Source organism: Alexandromys fortis, unplaced genomic scaffold, assembly GCF_014885135.2.
Source record: "Alexandromys fortis isolate MF-2015 unplaced genomic scaffold, M_Fortis_MF-2015_v1.1 scaffold_48, whole genome shotgun sequence".
Taxonomy (NCBI): Eukaryota; Metazoa; Chordata; class Mammalia; order Rodentia; family Cricetidae; genus Alexandromys; species Alexandromys fortis.
Genome location: NW_026067947.1, coordinates 8,572,178 through 8,595,275, shown reverse-complemented (window position 1 = coordinate 8,595,275; position 23,098 = coordinate 8,572,178). Strand labels below are relative to the sequence as shown.

The following is a 23,098-nucleotide window of genomic DNA, read 5'->3' as shown; positions in this document are numbered from 1 at the left end:
AATAACGTGATTTTACTGTGGAGAAACCTAATAAAAATGACTTCAGCTGGTAAAGAAGGTCAGCTTCAGCATTCATAAATCATAGTGAGAAAAACATGTCCATGGCATTATGTGATGAAAATGAAACTTTTGTTCCTTGTTCTTCCTCCTCAAAAGCTGTAAACACAGTCTAATTAGCAAGCTCTTTTAAGGTATTCACAGATAAGAATAAAACTAACCATTACTCCTTACTCAATCAAGATCATCCAAAACAGGAAGAGTCTGGCTACTGCTACAAACAAGAGGACTATATAGAGAAAAGAAACTATGAAATGTGCTAAAAATTTTATATGAACAGAAAGACCAAGAGAATTTGATAGACATATGTACTTTACTTAATAATAATTTGGTATAGGAAGTCCTTCTTTATATGTGTTGCTTTTACTGATTAATGAATAAAGAAACTGCTTTGACCTGTGAAAGAGCAGATTAAAGCTAGACAGGAAAACTAAATTGAATGCTAGAAGAAAGTAGGCACAGTCAGGGAGAAGTCATGTGGTGACCACCAGAGACTGATGCACCTGACACTTGTCAGTAAGTCACAGCCACATGGTGATACACAAATTAATAGAAATGGATTAATTTAAGATATAAGAGCTAGCTAACAATATGCTTAAACTATTGGCCAAACAGTATTGCAAATAATATAGTTTCTGAATGATTATTTTGGGGTAAGTGGCCAGGAACAAATAAGCAGTCTTTTCTCCACAAAATGGTATGTCAGTGTGGTCTGAAATGTTTGGGACTGATGCCCACCACCCACTTTGGGTCTGAATATTTGTGTGTCCACTCAGGGATGGGAGGAAAATAGCTAAGACAATGACACTGGTCAGCAGCTCTGCCTGAGCAATAAGCACAATTGGGTCTTCTAGGAGTGCATGGCAGATTCCGGCTGCCATACACATAGATATTTCCAGCCTATGTGGTGCACTGCATAGCAGATTTATCTTTTACCCAGATAAAAAAGGTCTATGTGCTGCATGGTGCTACCCAGAGTTGAGGTGTTAAGGTTGGCTCTCACCTGGCAGTCCCAGAGCTAGCAGTGATTAATGTATTGTGATTGTATAGTTCAGGTCTCATCTCTAAAATATACAAAGAACTCAAGAAACTGGTCACCAAAAGAACAAATAATACAATAAAAATGTAGTGCAGACCTAAACAGAGAACTCTCAACAGAGGAATCTAAAATGGCTGAAAGACACTTAAGGAAACGTTCAACATCCTTAGTCATCAGAGAACTGCAAATCAAAACAACTCTGAGATCCCATCTTATACCTATAAAAATGGCCAAGATCAAAAACACTGATGATAGCTTATGCTGGAGAGATTGTGAGGAAAAGTGAACATTTATGCACTGCTGGTAGGAATGCAAGCTGGTACAGCCTCTTTGGATGTCAGTGTGGTGATCTCTTAGAAAATTAGGAAACAACATTCCTCAAGACCCAGTAATACCACTTTTGGGTATATATACAAAGGATGCTCAATGGTGCCACAAGGACATGTGCTCAACTATGCTCATAGCAGCACTGTTTGTCATAGACAGAACCTGGAAACAACCTAAATGCCCCCCAACCAAAGAATGAATAAGGAAAATGTGGTACATTTACACAAGGGAATACTACACAACAGAAAAATAAAGACATCTTGATTTTTGCTGGAAAATGGATGTGACTAGACAACAGTATTTTGAGTGAGGTAACCCAGAGAGAGAAAGAAAATTATCAAATGTACTCACTCATAAGTGGTTTTTAAACATAAAGCAAAGATCAGCCTACAAATCACAATCCCAGAGATTTAGACAACAGTGAGGTCACTAAGAGAGACTTACATAGATCTAATCTACGTGGGAAGTAGAAAAGGACAAGATCTCCCGGATAAATTAGGATCATGGGGACCTTGAGGGAGAGTTAAGGGAGGAAGGGGAGAGGCCAGGAAGGGAGCAGAGAAAAATGTAGAGCTCAATAAAAATCAATAAAAATAAGATAAAATAATGTAGTTTATAATTAAGAAATATAGGTTAAGAGATAGTTATTTTAGTTAGATTTTCTAGATGTACAAAAATGTAGTTCAGATGGATAGGCATTGTTCAAATCTTTCAGAGACCTTCAGAATATGGGATTTAAAATGTTTTAATAACTTGAGACTTTTCATGACCATGAGACACATTTGCTCCTGGCAGCAATAATTACTTCAAGAGGAAGATAGGCATCAGGAAGGCTCTTTATGGAGCTGGTTAGCTATTTGGCCAAGAAACAGCTCTTGTCTGAACTGCTTAACCAGACATTCAGGATCCACAGAGAAATGACTGCCAAACTTGCCTAAAGGTGAGATGATCCTTCGGGGTTCATGCTTCATAAAAGAGTCTGCTAGACATTCTGCAGGATACAGAAGAACGCGACTGAACTGTCTTTGAAATTTCCTGCTTCATGGAAAAGTCTGCAGGACACTATGGGCCTGTAGCCTGAATATGGATGCCCCAATTTGTCAAATGACTGAATGAGGGAATAACAGTAGCTTTTTAGGAATATTAAACACAAATATTTCAAGTAATGACCTCACAATTAACCCATAATTCTGGGCAATTGTGTCAATATAGAAGCATATACATCCCATTTCCTTTCCCTAATGAATTCAAGGTTGCTTTACGAACCATCAACTTTGTGGTTCCCATGATCAAAAGCATATTATATTGTTTCTCCTATGGTCTGGGAAGCTTTGAAGGTAGATTTAACCATACCTCTAATCATTCAACAATCCTACTTTATCTATCTATTAGTGAATTTCTTTTCATCTTCCCTTTACAAGAAAGAAAATTGAACAACTTCACCCACTTCATAGGAAAAGTGCTACCATTTAGTTCTAAGTCTATGCTTTTCAGAACATCATGAATCCTTTAAGTACCAGAAAAAAAACTCTAATAAACCTTCCATTTCCTTGGCTATATTATACTATTATAACTCAGTATCAGTGCATTTATATATAATACTCAAGGCTCTTGATTTGACCTCAGCCCTAGGGGGAAAACTTATGTAACAGAGTATAGATAATCTAAGTAGATGCATTTGTATGTGTTTGTGGGGAGTTGGTGTTGTCATTCTCAGGAAATGCCTTAAAGATTTGTCAGTTTTCAGGTTTATTTACCTGGTCAACAGAAGTGAGTATTCCATAGAATTTATAATTTTTATAACATAATGTTATCCTCTGGTGTAAAACAAAGCGTAAAAGACTAAAATTAGGATTCAAGTGTACCTTCTGAGTTAATAGTTAATAAATATGAATTTATTCTGTTGTCTACTCATTTAACTAAATGAGAGTGCAAAGGGCAAGAAGTCAAGATTGGCAATCAGAAAGATAACTTAATAAATAAGAAAGAAAAGTAACTGTAGGGAACAGTGTGAAAAACAACTGTGAAATCTGATAGTCTCTCACTTTACTTAATGCTTTGGTGTGGTAGTCTGTGCCTCTAAATTCAATGCTGTTGAGGTAGAGACAGGTGTTTCTCAAGTTCAAGGCTAGCTAGGCAAAATCATGAGACCTTGTCTCATTAGATAAATAGGTAAATAGACATAGATAGAGGAAGACAACAAATTATTGGTAAATAGGTGGCTAGTAGGTAGATAGATAATACATGATAGAGGAGATATGTCTAGAGATATAAAAGATGGCCAGATAAATACACTAATACCAGCAATACTATCATCTGACTGATGTAGTACCTAAGCATCCTAATACAAAATAATGTAGACTGGTGTCCATACATATAAGGAAAATAGCCAAGAGTAAGGAAACAGCTCTTCTTACCTCTGACCTCTGGAAATTCTGCAAAATTAAACTTTGAGGTACTACAACTTCAGATTTATTGTTTGACATTAATATAGCTGAGCTTACATATGTTTGTCATAAGGTAGAAAAAAAATGAAATAAGATAGGCACATATACACAAATGTCATGCTCTGTGTGAAGGTTTCTGAACACAGAGAAACATTCAGTTCCACTGATATTTTTATTTACAGTATGGAGTACTAAAGAATAATAGCTATATTAACAGAAAATATGTTTTAATTTTCTTCTGTTTACTGAAGCAGGAGAACAGAGTTCCAGGGTGCATCCATTTATTATCTCTACTAAGAGCTAATGTTTCCTTCAAAAAAACACATAAATCCGTCGGTCAGACACACTACATTTTCAGGGCACCTAGTAACTGAAGTTTTTCAAGATATTTCACAATAGCTAATTTACAACTTAGGCAATTAAAAGTCTGTCTTGTTACACAAATGAGAGGAAGCTGAAAGCTGAAATCTGAGATCATGTTCACTTTCAAATCAACACAGAAAGTGAGTTACATGTTCCCAAGACTGTAATTTTTATTTAGACAGATATTGTCTTAATTATTAGTTGTTTAGTTGTGAGGTTTAAGGTGGTGAGCTTTGTAACTGAATGCTTCAGCTGGCCTTCCCTAGACTTGTATGTCTACACAGGAAGTCTACTTGACTGCAACAGCATTGTAGGTTGCATGCAATTATTTAAATTGTGTTTTCAGAGTTCCTCCTAATCATCTCTAGAGAGAAAATTTTGAAAACACATCAGTGGCGTCTAATCTTCTCACTGCCTCGGAGTGATTATCTGAAAAATATTTTTTTTCTTATTAAAAGCATAGTTTGAATTTTTAAAATGTGTATTTTTCAAGCTCATTTTAATATTAAAATAAGATCCTTATTTTTGGAGTATTAGTAATCAGCAGACACTATATATGATAAATATTTTCATATTTCCATTTCTCAAAATATGTGCTGGCCATTAGCTTTAAAAGGCTGGGAATATAGCTCAGAAGGTAGGGTGCTCATATCATTCAAAAACCCTGAGACTGCTCTTCAGGACCATGTCCACTTTCCATGGTGGTATTTGAGAGACAGAAGCAAATAATGTAAGAACTTGAGGCTAGCGTAGGCAACATGAGACCCTATACCACAAAACCAAATTGGTAATTAGTAAAGGATGTGCATAAAATGATATTGAATAGAACACAGAGGTACACATGTAAAAGGTAATCTGACATAAATATCAGAGAACTATGAGAATGAGCTTTGAAGTCAAAATTGTGAAGGAAAATTTGTGAATGCCATATCAAGTCATTATAAGTCTCTAATCTGAACTTTATTTCATTTCAAAATTATCATGAAAAACTATCTGATTTTCAGCCATGAAATGGCAATTAGGACTTGACTTACCTCCCTGTTGGAAACAGAGAAAATTTGGTAAATTATGGGGAGAAAGCTCAGTCAACAGATTGAGCAACTGGCAGCAGACTTCCAAGAAAGGGAAGAAATGAGTGAGGCCTTCAACAGCCCTAGTTTTTTTGAGTAAAGTATTATATAAATTTAAAAAAAAACATAATTTTGCTGAATATTATCTTCATTGGCAGTTATTTACTCTATGGTCTTAAAATACATTATTTCTAGTGTTTTGGGTATTTAGTCTGCTGAGAGTCTGATCTGTGATGCCTGTTGTCATTTTTCTCTTATAACTATCAAATATTCTTTTTTACTGAACTCAGTAGTATATTAAATATAGAGAAACATGGGAAATTTTTTGGTCATTTCTACTTGAGATACCTTTTTTTAAAAAAATTATTTTTTATGTGTATGTGTGTGGCTCTATGAGTTTATGGTCCCTGGTGCATGCACATGCCCCTGGAGATCAGAGAAGGTTAAGTCTCCTGGATATGGTGTTAACAAGCATTTTTTAGCCAACTGCTGTGTGTCCATGAAGTAAAACCCATTTCTCTTCTTGAGCAGTAATTTCTGAGTCATCTCTTCAGCTATGCATGTCCATATTTCTCTCAAGATTTCAGGGATTTTCTGGTATAATATCCAGAAAGAGATTTTCTCAACATTGCTTTATATATAAGTTCCCTTTTATGCCCCATAGACCTTTGGTACAGCATGTCTCCGAATTCTTACAGACTGTAGTATGCTGCCTCTTTTTTTTTTTTTTTTTATGATCTGGATTGCTTGGCCATTCTATTGGTTCCAGGGAGTCTTCTTCTGCTTCATCTAGTCAACTGATGAAGGTTTGCATAATAATTGCATTTACTTTATTAAATTTGAGCTTTTTCCTAATTTCAGTGTTCTTGCTGAGTTACTTACTCATGAGGCTGAATTACTGTCCAAGTCTTGGCTTCACCACCTTGCTTCATTCTCTGGTTTCTCTGCATCTCCCTGAAAATCCTCATCTCCCATTTCTAAACCACACTTTGAGTACCTTGTCTGAGATTTCAACAACTTCCTTATCTTTCCACTTGGCAACTGAGGAGTTCTGAGTTTTATATGGTTTGAATACCTTTCTGTTTCATAGTTTAGCTTTGCAATTTAGGTTAGGATGGCATTCCTTTAAATGTTATAGGGCTTATCTTGTTAGGCAGTCTTGGGTTTTGCCACTCACAAGATAGAGTAGTAACAAAAATAAACAAAAAAATTATGCCAACTATTTAAATGTGAATAGTAGTTAACATTAACTATGTCTTTCAAAAAGGAAGAAAATAAAGCGATTAGGAAACTTACAGTTTAAATAAGGAGCTGAAAAATTAAGAAAGCTGAAGGTAATTAAAAGTGAGTGGGAAAAGGAAAGCGGCAAGGAGAGATGAAAAGAGAAGAGAAAACTTTTGGGTTTAGTCCCGGTTTTACTGATTTCAGTCCAGTCTTTGACCATTTTTTCAGTCATGATTGCATTAGAGATAATGTATAAATAAGTCACCCAGCATAGTATTGAGTGCATGATAGACTATTTCTATTTATGCTTTTGAATTATAATATAAATACAACATTTCTCCCTTCAGTTTTATCCTTCTAAACCCTGCCATATACCCCTTTTTGTTCTCTTTCAAATTCATGGCCCCCAGTCTCATTAACTGCTACATGCATATATAGCTATTTATATTCCTAGGTAAAACTCGATCACTCTGTGAAATGTTACTTGGATGTATAGTTTTTCAGGACAGATCTTTTTGGTTAGTGAACCAGTCTCTATGTTTTGTTTTTTTTTTTTTTTCCTGAAGAAGAATATTTATTTTAGGAATTAATAGGCAATGTGTTCTGTCTCTCTCTGTGTAGATTCTTTATATGTACAGGTGCACACCGGTGCCAGAATAATTACAGACTGTTGTGATCTGTCTAATGTGGGTGATTAGAACTGAACTTTGGACTCTGGACATCTGGAAAACAATAAGTTCTTTTAACCAATGGATCACGTGTATAGCACCAAAGCAAGATTTATTGAAAGAGATGAAAAAAAATGAGATTAAGGCACAATGAATAAAAATAAAAGTAAAGAAAATTTTAGACTGGTCATTTTTTTTTTCTTCATCTAAGGACAAAGGAGTGGAAACATTCAATGTCCAATAATGTCCTCTTCCTTTTATTTGGTGTGGGGTACTTCTCTGAAAGCAAACATGTTAATGACCAGAAAGAGGTGTTTACAGGTTGAGCTAGGTGTTGGTTTCCCTAACAATGTGATGGGCTGAACTCTCATCAGTGTTTTTTTTTTTTTTTTTTTTTTTTTTTACATGTGAAAAAAAGGAATACATAAACAGCTCTCAAACTTTTCCAAACAGCTTGAGCCCATGAACCCCAAGACATGCCCTCTAGTAAAAGCGGCATTCCCTCTGTGCAAGTACAGCATGGCACATTCCCAAGCCGCCACCGCTTTTCACCCAATGTCTTTGATTCTGGGATTACAAGTCTGATGGAAAAAAATGAATCTTCATTGATATGGGAAAGGGTCGGACCTGAGTGATCCTAAGTTTCTCCGCCACAAAGATCTCCATCTTAGCACCATAATTTAGATTTACCCACATCTGGTATCTGTCCTCTTATCAGAGTTTGGGTTGCAACTTCACAAATATATTTATCTTTAGCCACTGTCTGAAGCTAGTTTGAACTTCCCCTCAAGTAGGTCTTTGTTCATGAATCTAATTTCAAGTGAAATTTGATTTCTTAGTTCCACACTGCTTCTCAGGGTAGATGCTGGTTTAGATAGTGTAAAAAAAAAAAAAAAAAAAAAAAAAAAAAAAAAAAAAAAAAAAAAAAAAAAAAAAGATTTGGAGTTTGGAAATACAAAATTTTTCATATTATGCCTTCCCTGCCCAATAAGATTTGGTTATAAAACATCTGAGACGATTCATCTTCAGTAGAGAGGTAATAGTTTTAGACAAACTAGTGTCTACTTCCTGTGTTAGATAAAGACCTTCTGTTTAATCTGTTTTTGCAGAATCTGAGAGTTTATAAACCTTTGACATTCCATAAACTCTTCTTCTCTGCTTTGCCTGCAGCCCTACTTGGATCAGGTTGGGAATCTTCCCCACCTTATCATTTTCTATAGTGCTCCATGACAGGGTTTATTGAATTTATAGCTATAAAATCCAAGTATGCCTTGTTAATGTCTAGTGTTTACGGTCATACTCACATGTCTTTGCATTTTATCCACCTTAAGTAATATGTCAGAATTTATATTCAGATTCATGGAGACATAGAACCATGCTATAGTTGTGTGATTTTCCTCCTCCTCTCAGTGTAGTTACTTATAGGAATTATAAAATGAAAGCAGAAAATCAAAAGCAGACCCAATGAAATAAACTTTGTACAGATTGAAGCTGGATATTATAATCTTTCATTCAATAATGTTATTTATGATGTTAAATATTTAACCTAAAATAATACTTCTCCAATTAAAAACAGTTAAAAACTGTGATAAGGCCAACAACAACAAACAAACAAATGAACAGTCATATAAATAGCCAAGATGCTAAATTTAGTAAACAAGGACTGAATTTCATACAGCTAACAGGGATATTGTTGAAATCACCACAAATCATAGTCTATTAAGAAAATAATTAGGAGACAATAAAGAAAACAGAGACAAAAGCAGGGGATACTAGTTTAGGTGCTGTCAGTGAATCTACAGCAGGACATCAGCAAGTCCAAATTATTTGAAAACAAATATAAAATTCACACTTTAAAATCACTGCTACCATAGTTCCTTTCAGGGGACATATTATATCCTAGTTTAAACAAAACACACATATTACACTAAAAATGCAACCCATAGAGAAGAACAATTTAGATGACCAGAACTCAAAACTGATAAAGATTTTAAAATTATTAGACATAACATTTTAGTATGAAATCGTTATTTTCGAATCTAAGTGCATTAACAACAGTAATTTGGAATCACCATGACTGAAATGCAAAGAGCCATAGCAGAAGATGTTGACCTCATGGAGGAACTGGTGGAAAAATGCTTAGGAACAATCGGAAAGAAGATTCTGGACGTAAAATACATTAATGCTAAGGAGGAAAATGCTGGTGGGTCAGATGTGGGTGGAAGATTCATCTGCTTAGGTGAAATGAATAAGAAGGAGCAGCAGTAGAATCATTTCCCAAGTTTAAATGCAAAAAGAACGGAACAGAAAATGTGTCATAATGTAAAAATGTGGGCAATGACTAATTGTATAAAAGATATGTTGTAGAAAGGCTGAAGTATGACATTAAGTGACAGATTCCAAACTGTATGTATCCAGGCTGACAGAATACCAAGAAAGGCAAAGGAAGGGAAAAATATTCCTGAAACGTGGATGACGTTTCATATGTATGTAAGTGCACTTGGATTTCCATAAACACTGCACACATATGTGCATACACACACACACACACACACACACACACACACACACACACACACACAAGATCCTTCAGGAATTATCTTTTCCTACAAACTAAAATATTTTCTAAGATGTCCAGCCATTGATTCTCTCTCCATCTCTGCCTGTCTCTCATTTCCATGTCTCTCTCATGCACATGGCCTTGAGCACTCGCTGTGCAAATCCAGTAATAGATAATTGAATCCATTCCTCCCTGAGCCAACTGTTTTCTCATTGACGTGTGGACTACTTTTAAAAGGCTTACTTATAAAGAGTTTATGAAAGACGTGGCACTAGACATATACTTATAAAATTCTAATTTAAAAGCTTAGAAAGTTGATTTTATTTTCAGAGTATTAATTATACAGCATATAATTATGTAGGTTTAGATATTATAACAAAGTACCCTTTAGCAAATAAACTATTTTTATATTTGTTTTGTCCCTATAAATTTAAAAGAGAATATTATTTGGTAAATGTCAAAATTTGCAAAATACCAACAATTATTTTCACAGTTTTGTGATGTTTCATAAACATTAATAGTTTTTGAAAACAATTGACAAACAGATATAAAACCTTTTTGTTGGTAACTCACATTTTAATGTTTTCCAAAGTCTAATAAACAATTTCATATTTCAAAAAGTTGAATGTGCACTAACAGTTCATTATATAAAATGTAAACTTTTTATCCAGGGCAGTTGAAATTATCCCTTACCCCAGAGGATGTTTTGGACTTTTAGTTTCAATCCCATGACACTTCAATTCAGTATTAATGATAGTTGGATAAATATATTCTTAGTGTTGAATAATCATATCAAATACAATTTGAGGAAGTGTACTTTATAAAAACTGATTCTGTCATAATGATTTCTAAGAAGTACACTTGAGGAATCTTCACCATCTTTTAGTTTTCATTTAATATTGTATCATGAGAAATAGTTTTTTGTATCATCTTAAAAATAAATCTAATTTCTCAATCGGCAACATTTGCTTTCCATATAAATCTATTTATAATCTTTATAATAAAGATATTTCCCAACTCAAGTGTACTAAGTTAAATGTTGATCGTTTATTTTTCTTATAAAATCAGTTAGGTACTTTCTGGTGATTTTAAGATTATAAATTCTATATCTTCTTTAAGGTTTTAGTTTTAAACATATTGCTTCTGCAATCATAGTAAAAATATAAATGAAATGTTATGTTCCATAGGACTCATGTTCAAATATTTCAATTTCATTGAGTGGAATTCACTTCTCCCACACACTGCTCAGACGTTTTCTAACATGAAACTATGACAGATCACAGTCATGCAATCAAATGGTGAAGTTAAGAGACAGGATCAACTGTTCTCGCCTATATCTTAATCTATTCTTCCATTTCCCAATTTCAAAAAAACAAAAAAACAAAAAAACAAAAGACTAGTCTGAAAGGAGACACAGACCTTTAAGACCATTAGCATTATTCTGAGTTTAAATATTAACTAAAAATACAGATAACATTATTCATTATGAACAATTTATTTATGAGATGGAGAGACTGGAATAAAGAGGAGGGGATAAAGGGTGTGCATGTGTATGTGGTGTGTGTGTGTGTGTGTGTGTGTGTGTGTGTGTGTGTGTGTGTGAAATGGGGGAAGAAAGAGAGAGAGAACTTAGGAGAGAAGATGGGAAAGGGGATGAGACAGGGGGAGAGAAGAGGAGAAGGTTGAACAGATGAAGGGAAGGGTGGTCATGGCAATAGTTTCATGGAGTAACATATCATTTCCAAGTTTTAACTTTTAAGTTTTCAATCTATATGAACACTACAGAAAAACACAAACAAAATGAGCAATCAAAACACCATGCCAAACATGTTGCCTCCCTTCTTTTCTTCTTTTTTCCTCCAGGACTGACTATGATTACTTCTTTCCATAGTCTCATAAACAGCAATCAGAGAGACTAATGCGTTGCTGAGATAGGATAACAGACACTCTGATACTCATATTGTAGTTGGAACGCTTCCACTCACTGCAATTCTGGTTATCCAAATTGGGATGAATTTCACACTGTGACTTCAGAATAACTCAGTGAACATTTACAGGCTAAGTGATGGTGCTGAGCTAAATATTTTATACGTATTACCCATTCTTACTTCCCCTGCCAACATTCCAGGCAAGGATGCTTACAATTCCTGTTGGATGAAAATAAGGAAATTCAAAGAAGATATAAACATATGCTAATGATAACATAACTCTTTAGAAAACTGGGAATTGAATTTGTCCTCAATTATTTCAAAAGCAATCACCTTACTACTTTTTGAAAACAGGTTAGTTACTTATTCACTCTAAGCTTCCCTTTCACACGCATATTGAGAAAAATATCATTCTGCAAAATTTTAAGAGACGTAGAAGCTCTCATATGAATGCTTTGCTATAGGGGCTGAGAAATAAAATTCTTTGTAACAGACCATTCAGGACTATCCTCAAGCAGTTTCATGGTTTTGTTCTTATGATATTATTTGTTTTAATTAATAAATATTTTCCTATAACAAATATGATAGAATATTGTTCTTTTCTGAGATTCTATTCCACTGGTCTTTTTTTTTAAATAATACTCATGATATTATTGACCTACTTTGGATGATTGATGTCACTATGATTCTGAGAAAGTTTAGAGTGGTAGAAGTCATCATGTTTCAAGAGTCATACAATCAAACATTATTTATGTATTACTTCACTGAGAGTTATTAATCAAGCAATAGATATTTACTGGATGAATACTCTTAGACCATAGCTATATGTAAATAAATTATGATTGTTTCATTTTATAAGAAATGAATTTTATGAGAAATCTAATTCACAGCTGTATGCAATGCCATTTAATGAAAAGAAACCAAGACTGGGCAGCCAGTATACGTTCTGCTTAGCATACTTAATGAGACTCACACTTGTAAGGATGATTTTCTGTGTCTGGAAAGTCAATCTGTATGTTACTCCTGTGACGGTCACATTATAAATAGCCTTTAGGTTAAAAATAATGCCTTGCTACTCACATTCAGAAATCATTCTCGTATTAGTTATAATGTGTTCTAAGGATTGGAAAATAGCTATGAGTTGGGGGCTTCTAAATCAAGCTTTATTCTAGGCAGTAGCCGATAATTTGATTTTAACTGTACAAATTCCAAGTAACTCACGTGTACACTAATGTTTGAAAGCAACAGGACTGACCTACTAGTCCCTTTCCCTGGTGTTTACTGTTGTTTACAGGCACTGAAGTAATATTTGAATACCATGAAAAGCAAAGGAATTTACATAATGCTCTGAGCCAAATGTGTAGATATTTTGATGGCTTAAAGGCATCCAAACCGGTTGCAAATGCACATTTATCTGAATAAAACAAACTACCTAGAGCAGGTTGGACTCATTTCTAATTATCCATTGTGAACAATGGATGTTAATTAGTCTTATTTTGGTAGAAAGCAGTGCAGGTTTTTCGTTTATAAGAATTGCTGAATAATTAAGCATGGAAACACTCCAGGGAATATATTTCTAGGTGTCAGAAAAGAGTGAAGAGTATGTCAAATGTTTGATGGCTTTCTGTAAATCATTTTTTACAAGTTCACATTCTTTCCGACTGTGAGTATATTGTGTGGGGCACAATGCATTCAAGCTCTATCCAGGATCAATCACTTTCAGAGTATTAGATATCTTGTTGTTGTTTAAATTCCAATCAGAAAGTCCCACTGTGCCCAGCCCTTGATATCTGTTGGCAATTTTTCCTTAGAGCAATGTTGGAATAAGAAAAAGATTTTTAAAAATTAAAACAACCATAAAAAAAAACAACCTTACTTTCCAAGGGCAAAGCATTCCAGTTTTACAGATGAATCCTTTGCAGCTTGTATTGTTTCAGGAAAACGCACTTCAATCTTTGGCTCATATTCCCCCATGACACCTGTTAAATACCAAAACAGCTAGCAGCATTTCTGGAGAATAGAAGTTTCCTAAGAAGTAAATGCTTCATTAACCAAAATGTGACTCTTGGATTTTAAGCAGAGTTAGGACTTCCAATCATGAGATGGACACATGCTTTTGAGTTTTATACAAAGATTTTTCATTAGGGACATGCAGTTCCATCCTCCCTTTGTAAAACTCATGGGCCAGAAATTTTTGTGGAGAAGGAAGGAAGATCCAGTTAACACTATCAGACCTCTGCTTCATCGCCACAATCAAAAACAACACTAGTCTGCAACAAAACATATAAAGTAACTATGCCAGTGAGATTATATACATATATTAATATTGGAACCAGAAGATTTTGCTGCTATGTTCAAAGCACACCTGTAAAAGTTTTATTTCTACCATTTTAGGGCATTTATAAGGAATTATGAAATTAAGGTTAGAATAAAACAGTGTTGTAATGTGTAAGAAACACACTATCTGCTAGAAGATTTGCAACAAGCAAAAATAGTTCTAGGCTATTTTCATCTGAATTAATCAATGCTATATTGGGATTATTTTACAACTTTAATCATTTTATAAAGTGATATGACAAACAACACAGTAACACTTTCCTACCACAACTAAATGGACATTGGGTGGTCAGTGAGACTCTGGGAAACAGAAATTACATCAAAATATATAATAAAATACCTAATTATTAAATCTTTATTATTACAATATCCCAACCAAATTTCCATTCTAAAACTAAATTGGCTGCTTTCATTTTTGCTTTTCTATTTTCTTAACAACTGGTAATGTTTGCATGCCAATTTTAGAGAAATTAATTGACTTATATTACACACAATGTTTATAATCTATTTTTATCATTAAATGATGAAAGGAGTGGAGGAGGTGGAAGAAGAAAAGAATTAATAAGGGGAAGTAAAACCTAAGAGTAAGTAAAAATAAAACAGGAAAATATGTTGTATAATCTCTATGCAAATTGTTAGTTCATACACTTTCCCTCTCATGAATAGAATACTCACAGAAAGGGAGAAAATGAACTTATAAATCTAATGTTTGCTTATATGTGAATAAAATCCCTTGCAGAAATATTTGAATAGTTACTGGCTCTGAAATCTCTGCCATGATAATTCTGGGGAGTTGGCTTCACAGTTCTGTGTTAGCTTGATTATCATTATATCCTTGCTTGTCTCAAACTCTTCAGGGGGACAGATTTCTATGAGGTACTGCCTTTCAAGTTCAAAGTCTGATAATAAAATTAACTAACAGATTTTTTTATCTTTACATATCCCACTGTGAATATTTAATTAGAGAATCAACTAGAGGATTTTTCCACTCAGTTGACTTTCTAGCTCTCTAAATCTTGCACCAGCTCTGGCTTGACTAAGGTATGATGCTCCTCAGAGACCAATCTAAGTCCCTTTCCTTGGAGATATAATTTAACATAAATCTTTCACTGCATCATTGGAATGCTTTGCTTTCCTTGGGTATAATATTTTCACTTTTCTATTTTGCCAGCCAGTTTAAAAAAAAAAAAAGGTTGAAAGACAACAGCTAGAAATAATGGCAATAATAAAAAAGAAAGAGGACAATACGTGAGGTTGAAAAATGTGCTCTTCAATTCAGTATGAAAATTTGGCAGTTTCCACATGCACACATACACACACACCAATTACCCCCAAGACAAACATAATTTTTATACATCAGTCCTTAAGCAACAAGAAGACAAGATTTTCTAGTGTCAGAAATGAAATGTCACATTATACCCAGTAACATGTAAATTGTACCATGTGGGTATTTACAGAATTCAGATTTAGATAATTCTTTTTGATTTTAGTAATACCTCACCTCCATTATGCTTATGAATTTAATCTAAACTCCAAATATTTGGTTCAAATCATAAAAATAAAGCAAAAGACCGTGAAGACTTCACAACATATAAACGTTTCAATGTGGAGTCTGAAGATAACTCATGGTCTTACCATCAGTGCGCTGTACTAAAGGAGTAGGTGGTCCTTGGACACTTCTATGGGCCTCTTTGTTTGTGATGAAGCAAGTGTAATTGCCTACATCAGAGGGTTCTACTTTGGCAATATACAAGTTCCCTGTGTCTTGAGATACAAATCGTCTCTTGTCCTCTTGAACATACAAGGGGTTGTCGTTGAAGGTCCAGGCATAAGATAAATCTGAAAAACAGAAAAGCATGAATTATCTTACTGCAATCATTCTTTTCTACAAATTGTGTGTTTTATTTAATCGTTATAACAAAAGGCTGTGTATATTTTGTAATTTATAGCTATATTCCAGGCAGAGTAAGTAGAATATTCCCTATATTTACATATACCTCAGTTTGGGAGACACAATTTTTCTCTCTCTTCTGTTTTCTTCAACTAGGAATACAACGATAGTATATTTAGAGAATGAATGGGAGATTTTCTTTAGGAAAATCTACAGAATGTAGAAAGCACTATTTGTTTACAGGGTCACAGTAATTCCTCAATGTTGCCCATTTCAAAGCAGTGTTTTATAATGTTTTCAAAAGTATTAAGCATTTTTAAGAATTATAGTTTAAAATTTTGAATAAAAACTTTTAAATTCCATCTGAGCATCATTCAGCTTCCAAGAATTGGTGGGCTTTCTATAATTTGTTTTGTTGCTGAACTCTAACTTTATGCCATGGTGATCTGACAAGATACAGGGGTTTCTTAAAATTGTTTTGTGTCTGTTGAGATGTGATTTGTGACCAAGTGTGTGATTGATTTTAGAGAAGGTTCCATGAGGTGCTGAGAAGAAGGCATATTCTTTTGTGTTTGATTAAAATGTTCTATAGATATCTGTTAAGACCATTTGAGACATAAGATCTGTTCTCTTATTTCTCTGTTATGTTTCCATATGATCAACCTGTCCATTGGTGAGAGTGGGGTTTTGAAGTCTCCCCCAATTAGTGTGTGGGGTTTGATATGTGACTGAATTTTCNTGCCCTTGTATTTGAGGTATAAATGTTCAGAATTGAGATTTAATCTTGATGATTTTTTCCTGTGTTGAATATAAAATGGATTTCTCTATCTTTTTTGATTATTTTTTGTTTGAAGTCTGTTTTGTTAGATATTAGGATAGCTACAAAAGTTTGCTTCTTAGGCCCATTTGATTGGAAAAATTTTTCCCAACCCTTTACCCTGAGGTAATGCCTATCTTTAAACTTGAGGTGTGTTTCTTGTATGCAATAAAAGGATGGATCCTGTTTTTGTGCTCATTATGTTAGTTTGTGTCTTTTTATTGGTGCATCAAGTCCATTGATAGTAAAAGATATTAACGTAAATCTTTTGAGATTGGAAAACTCACCCATAATCTGGGCCACTCCTTGTGCTGGAAGCCTATATAAGGACATGGAAGAAGGAAGTTTTTGCTTTTCACATGCTTACTCTCACCTATCTAGCAAGTCTTATTATTCCTTAACTACTACTTTTGGATTCCAGTGTGTACTGAAACTAGCAGAGACATTCAGTCTTATCAGTCGAACAACTACCGAATTCTTGGACTTCTGTACATAGGCAGACATTGCTGAAGTAACTCGACCATAGCATGTACAGCATGTAGGTCATTCTAATAAATAGCTTTTCTATATGTGAAAAGTGATTCATTCTATGTTTGTTTTATTTAATATCTTAAACACTCACATATGTTACCATACTATCCACACATACTATTTATCTCTAAGTTATAATTTATTTTATAAATATATTACTGATGTGGGAGTGTCATATATCAATCTGTTGATTTCATTGTTTAATTAAATAAAGAAACTGCTTGCCCTGATAGGTTAAAACATAGGTGGGAGGAGTAAACAGGAGGAAGATGGAAGCAGTAAACAGAATGGAATGCTGGGAGGAAGAGAAAGTGAGGTCAGACCCAACAGCTCTGCTCTCTGGAGCAGAGACTCCATGCTCACCTCTCCCGGGTAGACGCGATAGCTCTGCGCTCTGAGGCAGATGCATGAAGCTCAGACCCAGGATGGACGTAGGCTAGAATGTTCCCGGTAAGCACACCTTGGGGTGCTTACACACATTATTAGAAATGGGCTAAATTAATATGTGACAATTAGCCTAGATGAGGCTAGATAGAAATGGGCCAAGCAGTCTTTAAATGAATACAGTTTGTGTGTTGTTATTTCGTGCATAAGCTAGCCAGGCGGCTGGGGTGCTGGGGACACAGTCCTGCCGCTCCTTATTTCAACATATTATCTTTATATTGATTATTTTATATTTCCAGTCTGGGGTCATCACAGACTAGAATTAATTAAAAATTAATATGACTCTTCATGTTAATTTTTATAGATAAGTTTTTAGATATGAACTACAAGACAAATATATTATCAAATATCAAATAAAGCATCTTAAAAGTGTGTCTCAGTTCAAGGCATCTTGAAATTTTTATTTTCAATAAAAGAGAGCTCTGTTTATTCCACATCTCACAATGCTCTCTCTCTCTCTCTCTTTCTCTCTCTCTCTCTTTCTCTCTCTCTCCCCCCCTCTCTCTCTCACATACACGCACACGCACACACACACCCACACCCATACACACATACACAGAATATGTTGTCATGCTTTTATTATGGCTGTAAGTCTCAGTTTACACAAATATGCTTATAGATTAAAGCTTCATGAACCTATGAAATTAAGAATACTGTGAGAAATGTCCAGAGAGCTCTGTTCAAGAAAATGAAAAAAAAAAATACACTTGATTATAATGAGATTTCCCAATAAGGAAAATAAGTCTACAGTCCTGGGATGGTAAAAAAGTTTATAGTTAGGTAAAAAAAATCTTTATGTGAATAGATATTCACATATAACAAAATCAGACTAACCCAAGTACCCAGTAGCTTCTTGTCTAGAGAGAGATCTTGCATCATATGGATGGTCCAATTTGTGTTAAAGTCTGACTTAGAAGCAGACTCCATATATTGTCCCAGTGTTTCTCAGCTGGAAGATCTTCTGAAACATTTCTTAATAACTGCCCTGCCTTGAACTCTCAAATATGGGAGAAGTGAGTATAGGTTAACAGTGATTATAAATTAAACAGTATCTGTATAGTGCCAACTTCACCTGAAATGGGAATGAAGAAATATTGCAATTCTGATGTCTTGTCTACTAAGATCACTGTGATGGCTAGCTTTAGTTGTCAAATATACACAATGTAGAATCAACTGGAAGTTGTTTTAAATTAGGAATTATCTACACTGTTTAGACCTGTGGGTATGTCTTAGGGGACTTAGGGAATACTCTTAATTAAATTAGATGAGAGAGAGAGGTCCAGCCCACTGATGGGACTATTCTTTAGGCAGAATGTGCTGAACTGTTTGACAGTCAAGAATTCAAGTCAGGAAGTATGAATGCATATATTCTTTCTCTGCTTCCTGAATGCCCTGCTGATCTCATGTTCCTGCTGCCATGCTTCTCTCAAAATGATCCATGATATCCCCTCTGGAAATGTAGTTCAAATAACTTTTTTCTCCTAAAATGCTTTTTGTCTATCACAGCAATATAAATATGAAAAATACAGTCTCTCTATCTCTGTCTGTGTTTCTATCTCTCTCTCACACATATCATGAAAAGCATACTTAAGAAATTAGATTTCATGAAGGAAGGAAGAAAAATGATGATGTAGGTGGGTCTTCTATCTATCTGTTGCTTCATTGGTTAATTAATAAAGAAAACTGCTTGGCCTGATAAGTCAGAACATAGGTAGGCTGGGAAGACAGAACAGAATTTTGGGAGAAAGAAAGCTGAGTCAAGCAGACACTATAGCTCTCCTCTCCAAGATGGACACAGGTTAAGATCCTTCCCAGTAAGCCATCACCTCGTGGTGCTACACAGATTATGAGAAATGGGTTAATCAAGATGTGAAAATTAGCCAGTAAGAGGCTAAAACAAATGGGCCAAGCAGTGTTTAAAAGAATACAGTTTCTGTGTAATTATTTTGGAAAAAGCTAGCCAATGGCCGGGAGCTGGGAGGCAGGAAGCAGCCTGCTGTTCTTTCTACAAAATGAGATATAGAGACAAAAAAAAAAGACAAAAAAGTAAAATAAAGTATGTACTAAGAGAAAGACCATAAATAGCAAGGATAAACAAAAGAAGTCATTTTAACAGCAATTCAGAAATTAAACTTCTTCCATATTAATGAAACAAAGTCTTCTATACAGACAAACGTCAAGCATTTTTCTCAGGAATAAAGATGTGAGGTGAAGCTATGACCAAAAGCAACAGCAACAAAGCATCATTTCTACATGAAGCAGCGTTTAACATAATAATCTTACAATCAATAGAGAAAAACATACATCATTATGTGGAAAACATACCAAACATTTACATTTAGTCTTACCTGTTGAAGATTATACAGCTGAGTAAAGAGCTCATGTTTACATATGTCCACATAAATTTCTAATTTTATGTAGTAATTTTCCCCAGTGAGGAATAGAAAATACAGAATATATTTACTGGAAGTATAATGTTTCTACCATACTAGAATTTAAATTAGCACATGCTGTGTGTGTACATCGATTTGCAAAATAACACAGAGAGTAAAGACTGTCTGAAGAGCTGAACACAAGAATGAGCACCAAAGGATTAAAAAAAAAAAAACTGATAACTTAAAAGAGTAACAGAACTCTCACTTCTAACTCCTCAGAATGGAGGGAGCATTACATCTTCACCAGGAATTGATTTCCAACCTGATATGCATTAAAGAAACTTGGTGGAAATTTGGAAAAGTACAGATCAGTAATTCGACTCCTGTAGTTTACTTTCATTCTATTACATTGATATATCATGCAATCTGCATTATAAACAAGTTCCGGGGTAGCTGAACTTTCAAATTCTATTTATAGCAGACTTTATTGAGTAAGGATTGATCAATTTCAAGTATATCAAGTGGTAGAGGGCAAAATGTAGCCAAGGCTTGAAGTTATGTCACAAGTGAAAGTACAAAAGCAAACCCTATATTCTGTGATAACGATATAAATATGGGAAGGTTAAGCCCATCTCCATACATTGGAGGGCGATGGAGTACATGAGGTTCAAGCAAAGGCTTTCTATATCAAAGAAGCCCAAAAGGAGGCTGATGATTCAGGATGTTAGTGGGTCCATGGTATAACTAAGACCAAAGTTGTCTTGAACCTGGAATGCATTTAATGCTTTATTTCTCAGTCTAGCCTTGTTTGGAGATGGTGGAAACTTTCAAACTTTCTTAGAGATTAATATGAGACTTCTGTGGTTTGGTTGACAGGCTGTAAAAGTAACAGGAGCAAACCAGCCCTTAGCATCCCTCGTTTTCTTTTTCTTCCTCAACTATAAAGTGAGAAGATTGACTTCACAGACTTCCACATAAGCCACTACACCTGAACTGAACTGTCTCTATCCAGAAAACCCAGAAGTCAAGGACAGCAACATCCAAGCCCTTGAAGCAAAAAGAAACCTTTACTCCTTATGAGTAGAATACCACCTGTGTTCCTGACAATAAAGGCTATGTGTTGGTAAACTTGTGAGCTGAGAGAGTTGATTTTTAAAGATGTACTCTTTCACTCTTTCTGTCATTAAAAATGATCAGAGAGCATGGATAATCGTTACTATGCAAGCTGCAAAATAAATGAACAAGGGGCCGGGCGGTGGTGGCACATGCCTTTAATCCCAGCACTTGGGAGGCAGAGGCAGGAGGATCTCTGTGAGTTCGAGACCAGCCTGGTCTACTAGAGCTAGTTCCAGGACAGGCTCCAAAACCACAGAGAAACCCTGTCTCGAAAAACCAAAAAAAAAAAAAAAAAGATATTAGTTTGAAGCTAGAGATGTGTCTAGATAGTAAATTCTATGTCAACACAAAAAGAAGAAAAAAATCATAGATCAGATTCACCCGTTCTCACCGATTCTTATCTTTTGTACCTTTTGTGAAATAAAGACAATCTTGAGCAAATTCCTAGTGCCATGTGTCCCATGTGTCAGTTTGGGGTCCTTATTCAAGGCCTTTTTGAGCAAAGAAACAAGAGTTAGCTTTCTGAAAGCAACAGAGACCTTTCCACTTCGTAAAAATTACAGGTTGCTGCTAGTGCCCAGGAAATCTTTGTATTCGTCACCCTATAATCTTAGGACCTTAGACTGTAATTTCCTTCTCTCCCTCACAGTGAGTTCTTTTTTATCTCAGTGACTCAAACTTTCCCATTTGCTCCTATGTGTATTGTATCCTTTTTCAAAAATAGAATATTTAAAACCTGTTGGAAGAATGAGAAAATATATAGAGAGAATTAAGAAAATGTTTACGGTGCCTTAGTTTCATCCGTCAACCGTCTTATAAAGCTATTTGAATATTGTTAACACAATCATTATATGGGAAAGGAGGCTGAAGACTCCAGTATAGAGATAAATTTTCAGAATCAGGTTGTCATGTATAAGGAATATAAATCAAACTTAAATCCTTCAGAAGCCTAATTCCTTGCTCCTTCCTTAAAGTTGACTTTTGTTTTATGTAAAATTTTCTGTGTACTATCATGCATGGACCCCAAAGTGCTTTCTAAGCCTCCATGATGCCTATGTATTCCACCCTACTCAGGGTGAAAGTTAAAAGGTACCAACTACTCCTCATCTATTTTATCACCACCACATTTATGATGTCTGAACTTAAAACTACATTAAAAGGAAGGTTCGTCTGTCATTTGATTTATTGCGCACTCTCATGGGAAGTCAAATATATAAAGTTTTCACTAACTCATCCTATTTCCACTAAACTAGGTCTTTAAAAAGCTGAGGCTCTAGATACAGAAATACATGTTCTCTGCCTGCAACTTGGACCCAATGTTTTAAGAAAGGAGCCTAGCTAGAGGTTTTATCTGAAAACTGAAATTTAAGATTTGTTGTTGTTCTCATTTTTATTTTCAGACAAAGTTACAAGTATCCTCATTTTGGCTAAATGAGTTATAATGTCCTTGAACTCCTTATCTTCCTGCCTCTACCAGTTGAGTACTGAGATTTAATTTATACATACCACATTCAGAGAATCGGAAATTTTGCTGTGAGATAATCTCTAGCAACATCAGAAGCTATATCTGTAAAGTCTCATTAAATGTTGCCCAATTGAGAGTTGAACAAAGATGACTTCAATTAACATGCCAAACTGAAAGAGAAAAGCCTATAGGTCCACAGTCAAACACGAAGGAATATAGCAGATGAGTAAATTTACAACAGGAGAAGTGGTCTTTCCAAGGGAAGAGCACACTTGTTTTACTTTTCCAGGAAGCTCTGAAAACATATACAAATAATAGTATATGATCTCTGAAGTTTAGATTTATGAATATATATGTGTAAAACATACATATGCATGCAATAACAATAAATAAAAAAGATGTGCATGAATTTAAAAAGAGTAGGGAATGGTATATGGGA

General features: G+C 34.8%; 1 protein-coding gene across 1 annotated transcript in view; it reads right to left on the bottom strand.

The window, feature by feature from the left end:
- LOC126506075 (contactin-6) overlaps positions 1-23,098 on the bottom strand; it is a 340,519-nt gene that overhangs the window by 111,137 nt on the left and 206,284 nt on the right. The window contains exons 6-7 of the mRNA XM_050149362.1: positions 15,656-15,859; positions 13,560-13,662 (exon numbers count right to left, since the gene is read on the bottom strand). Coding sequence (XP_050005319.1) covers positions 13,560-13,662; positions 15,656-15,859 — 307 coding nt within the window. The remainder of the gene's footprint in view (positions 1-13,559; positions 13,663-15,655; positions 15,860-23,098) is intronic.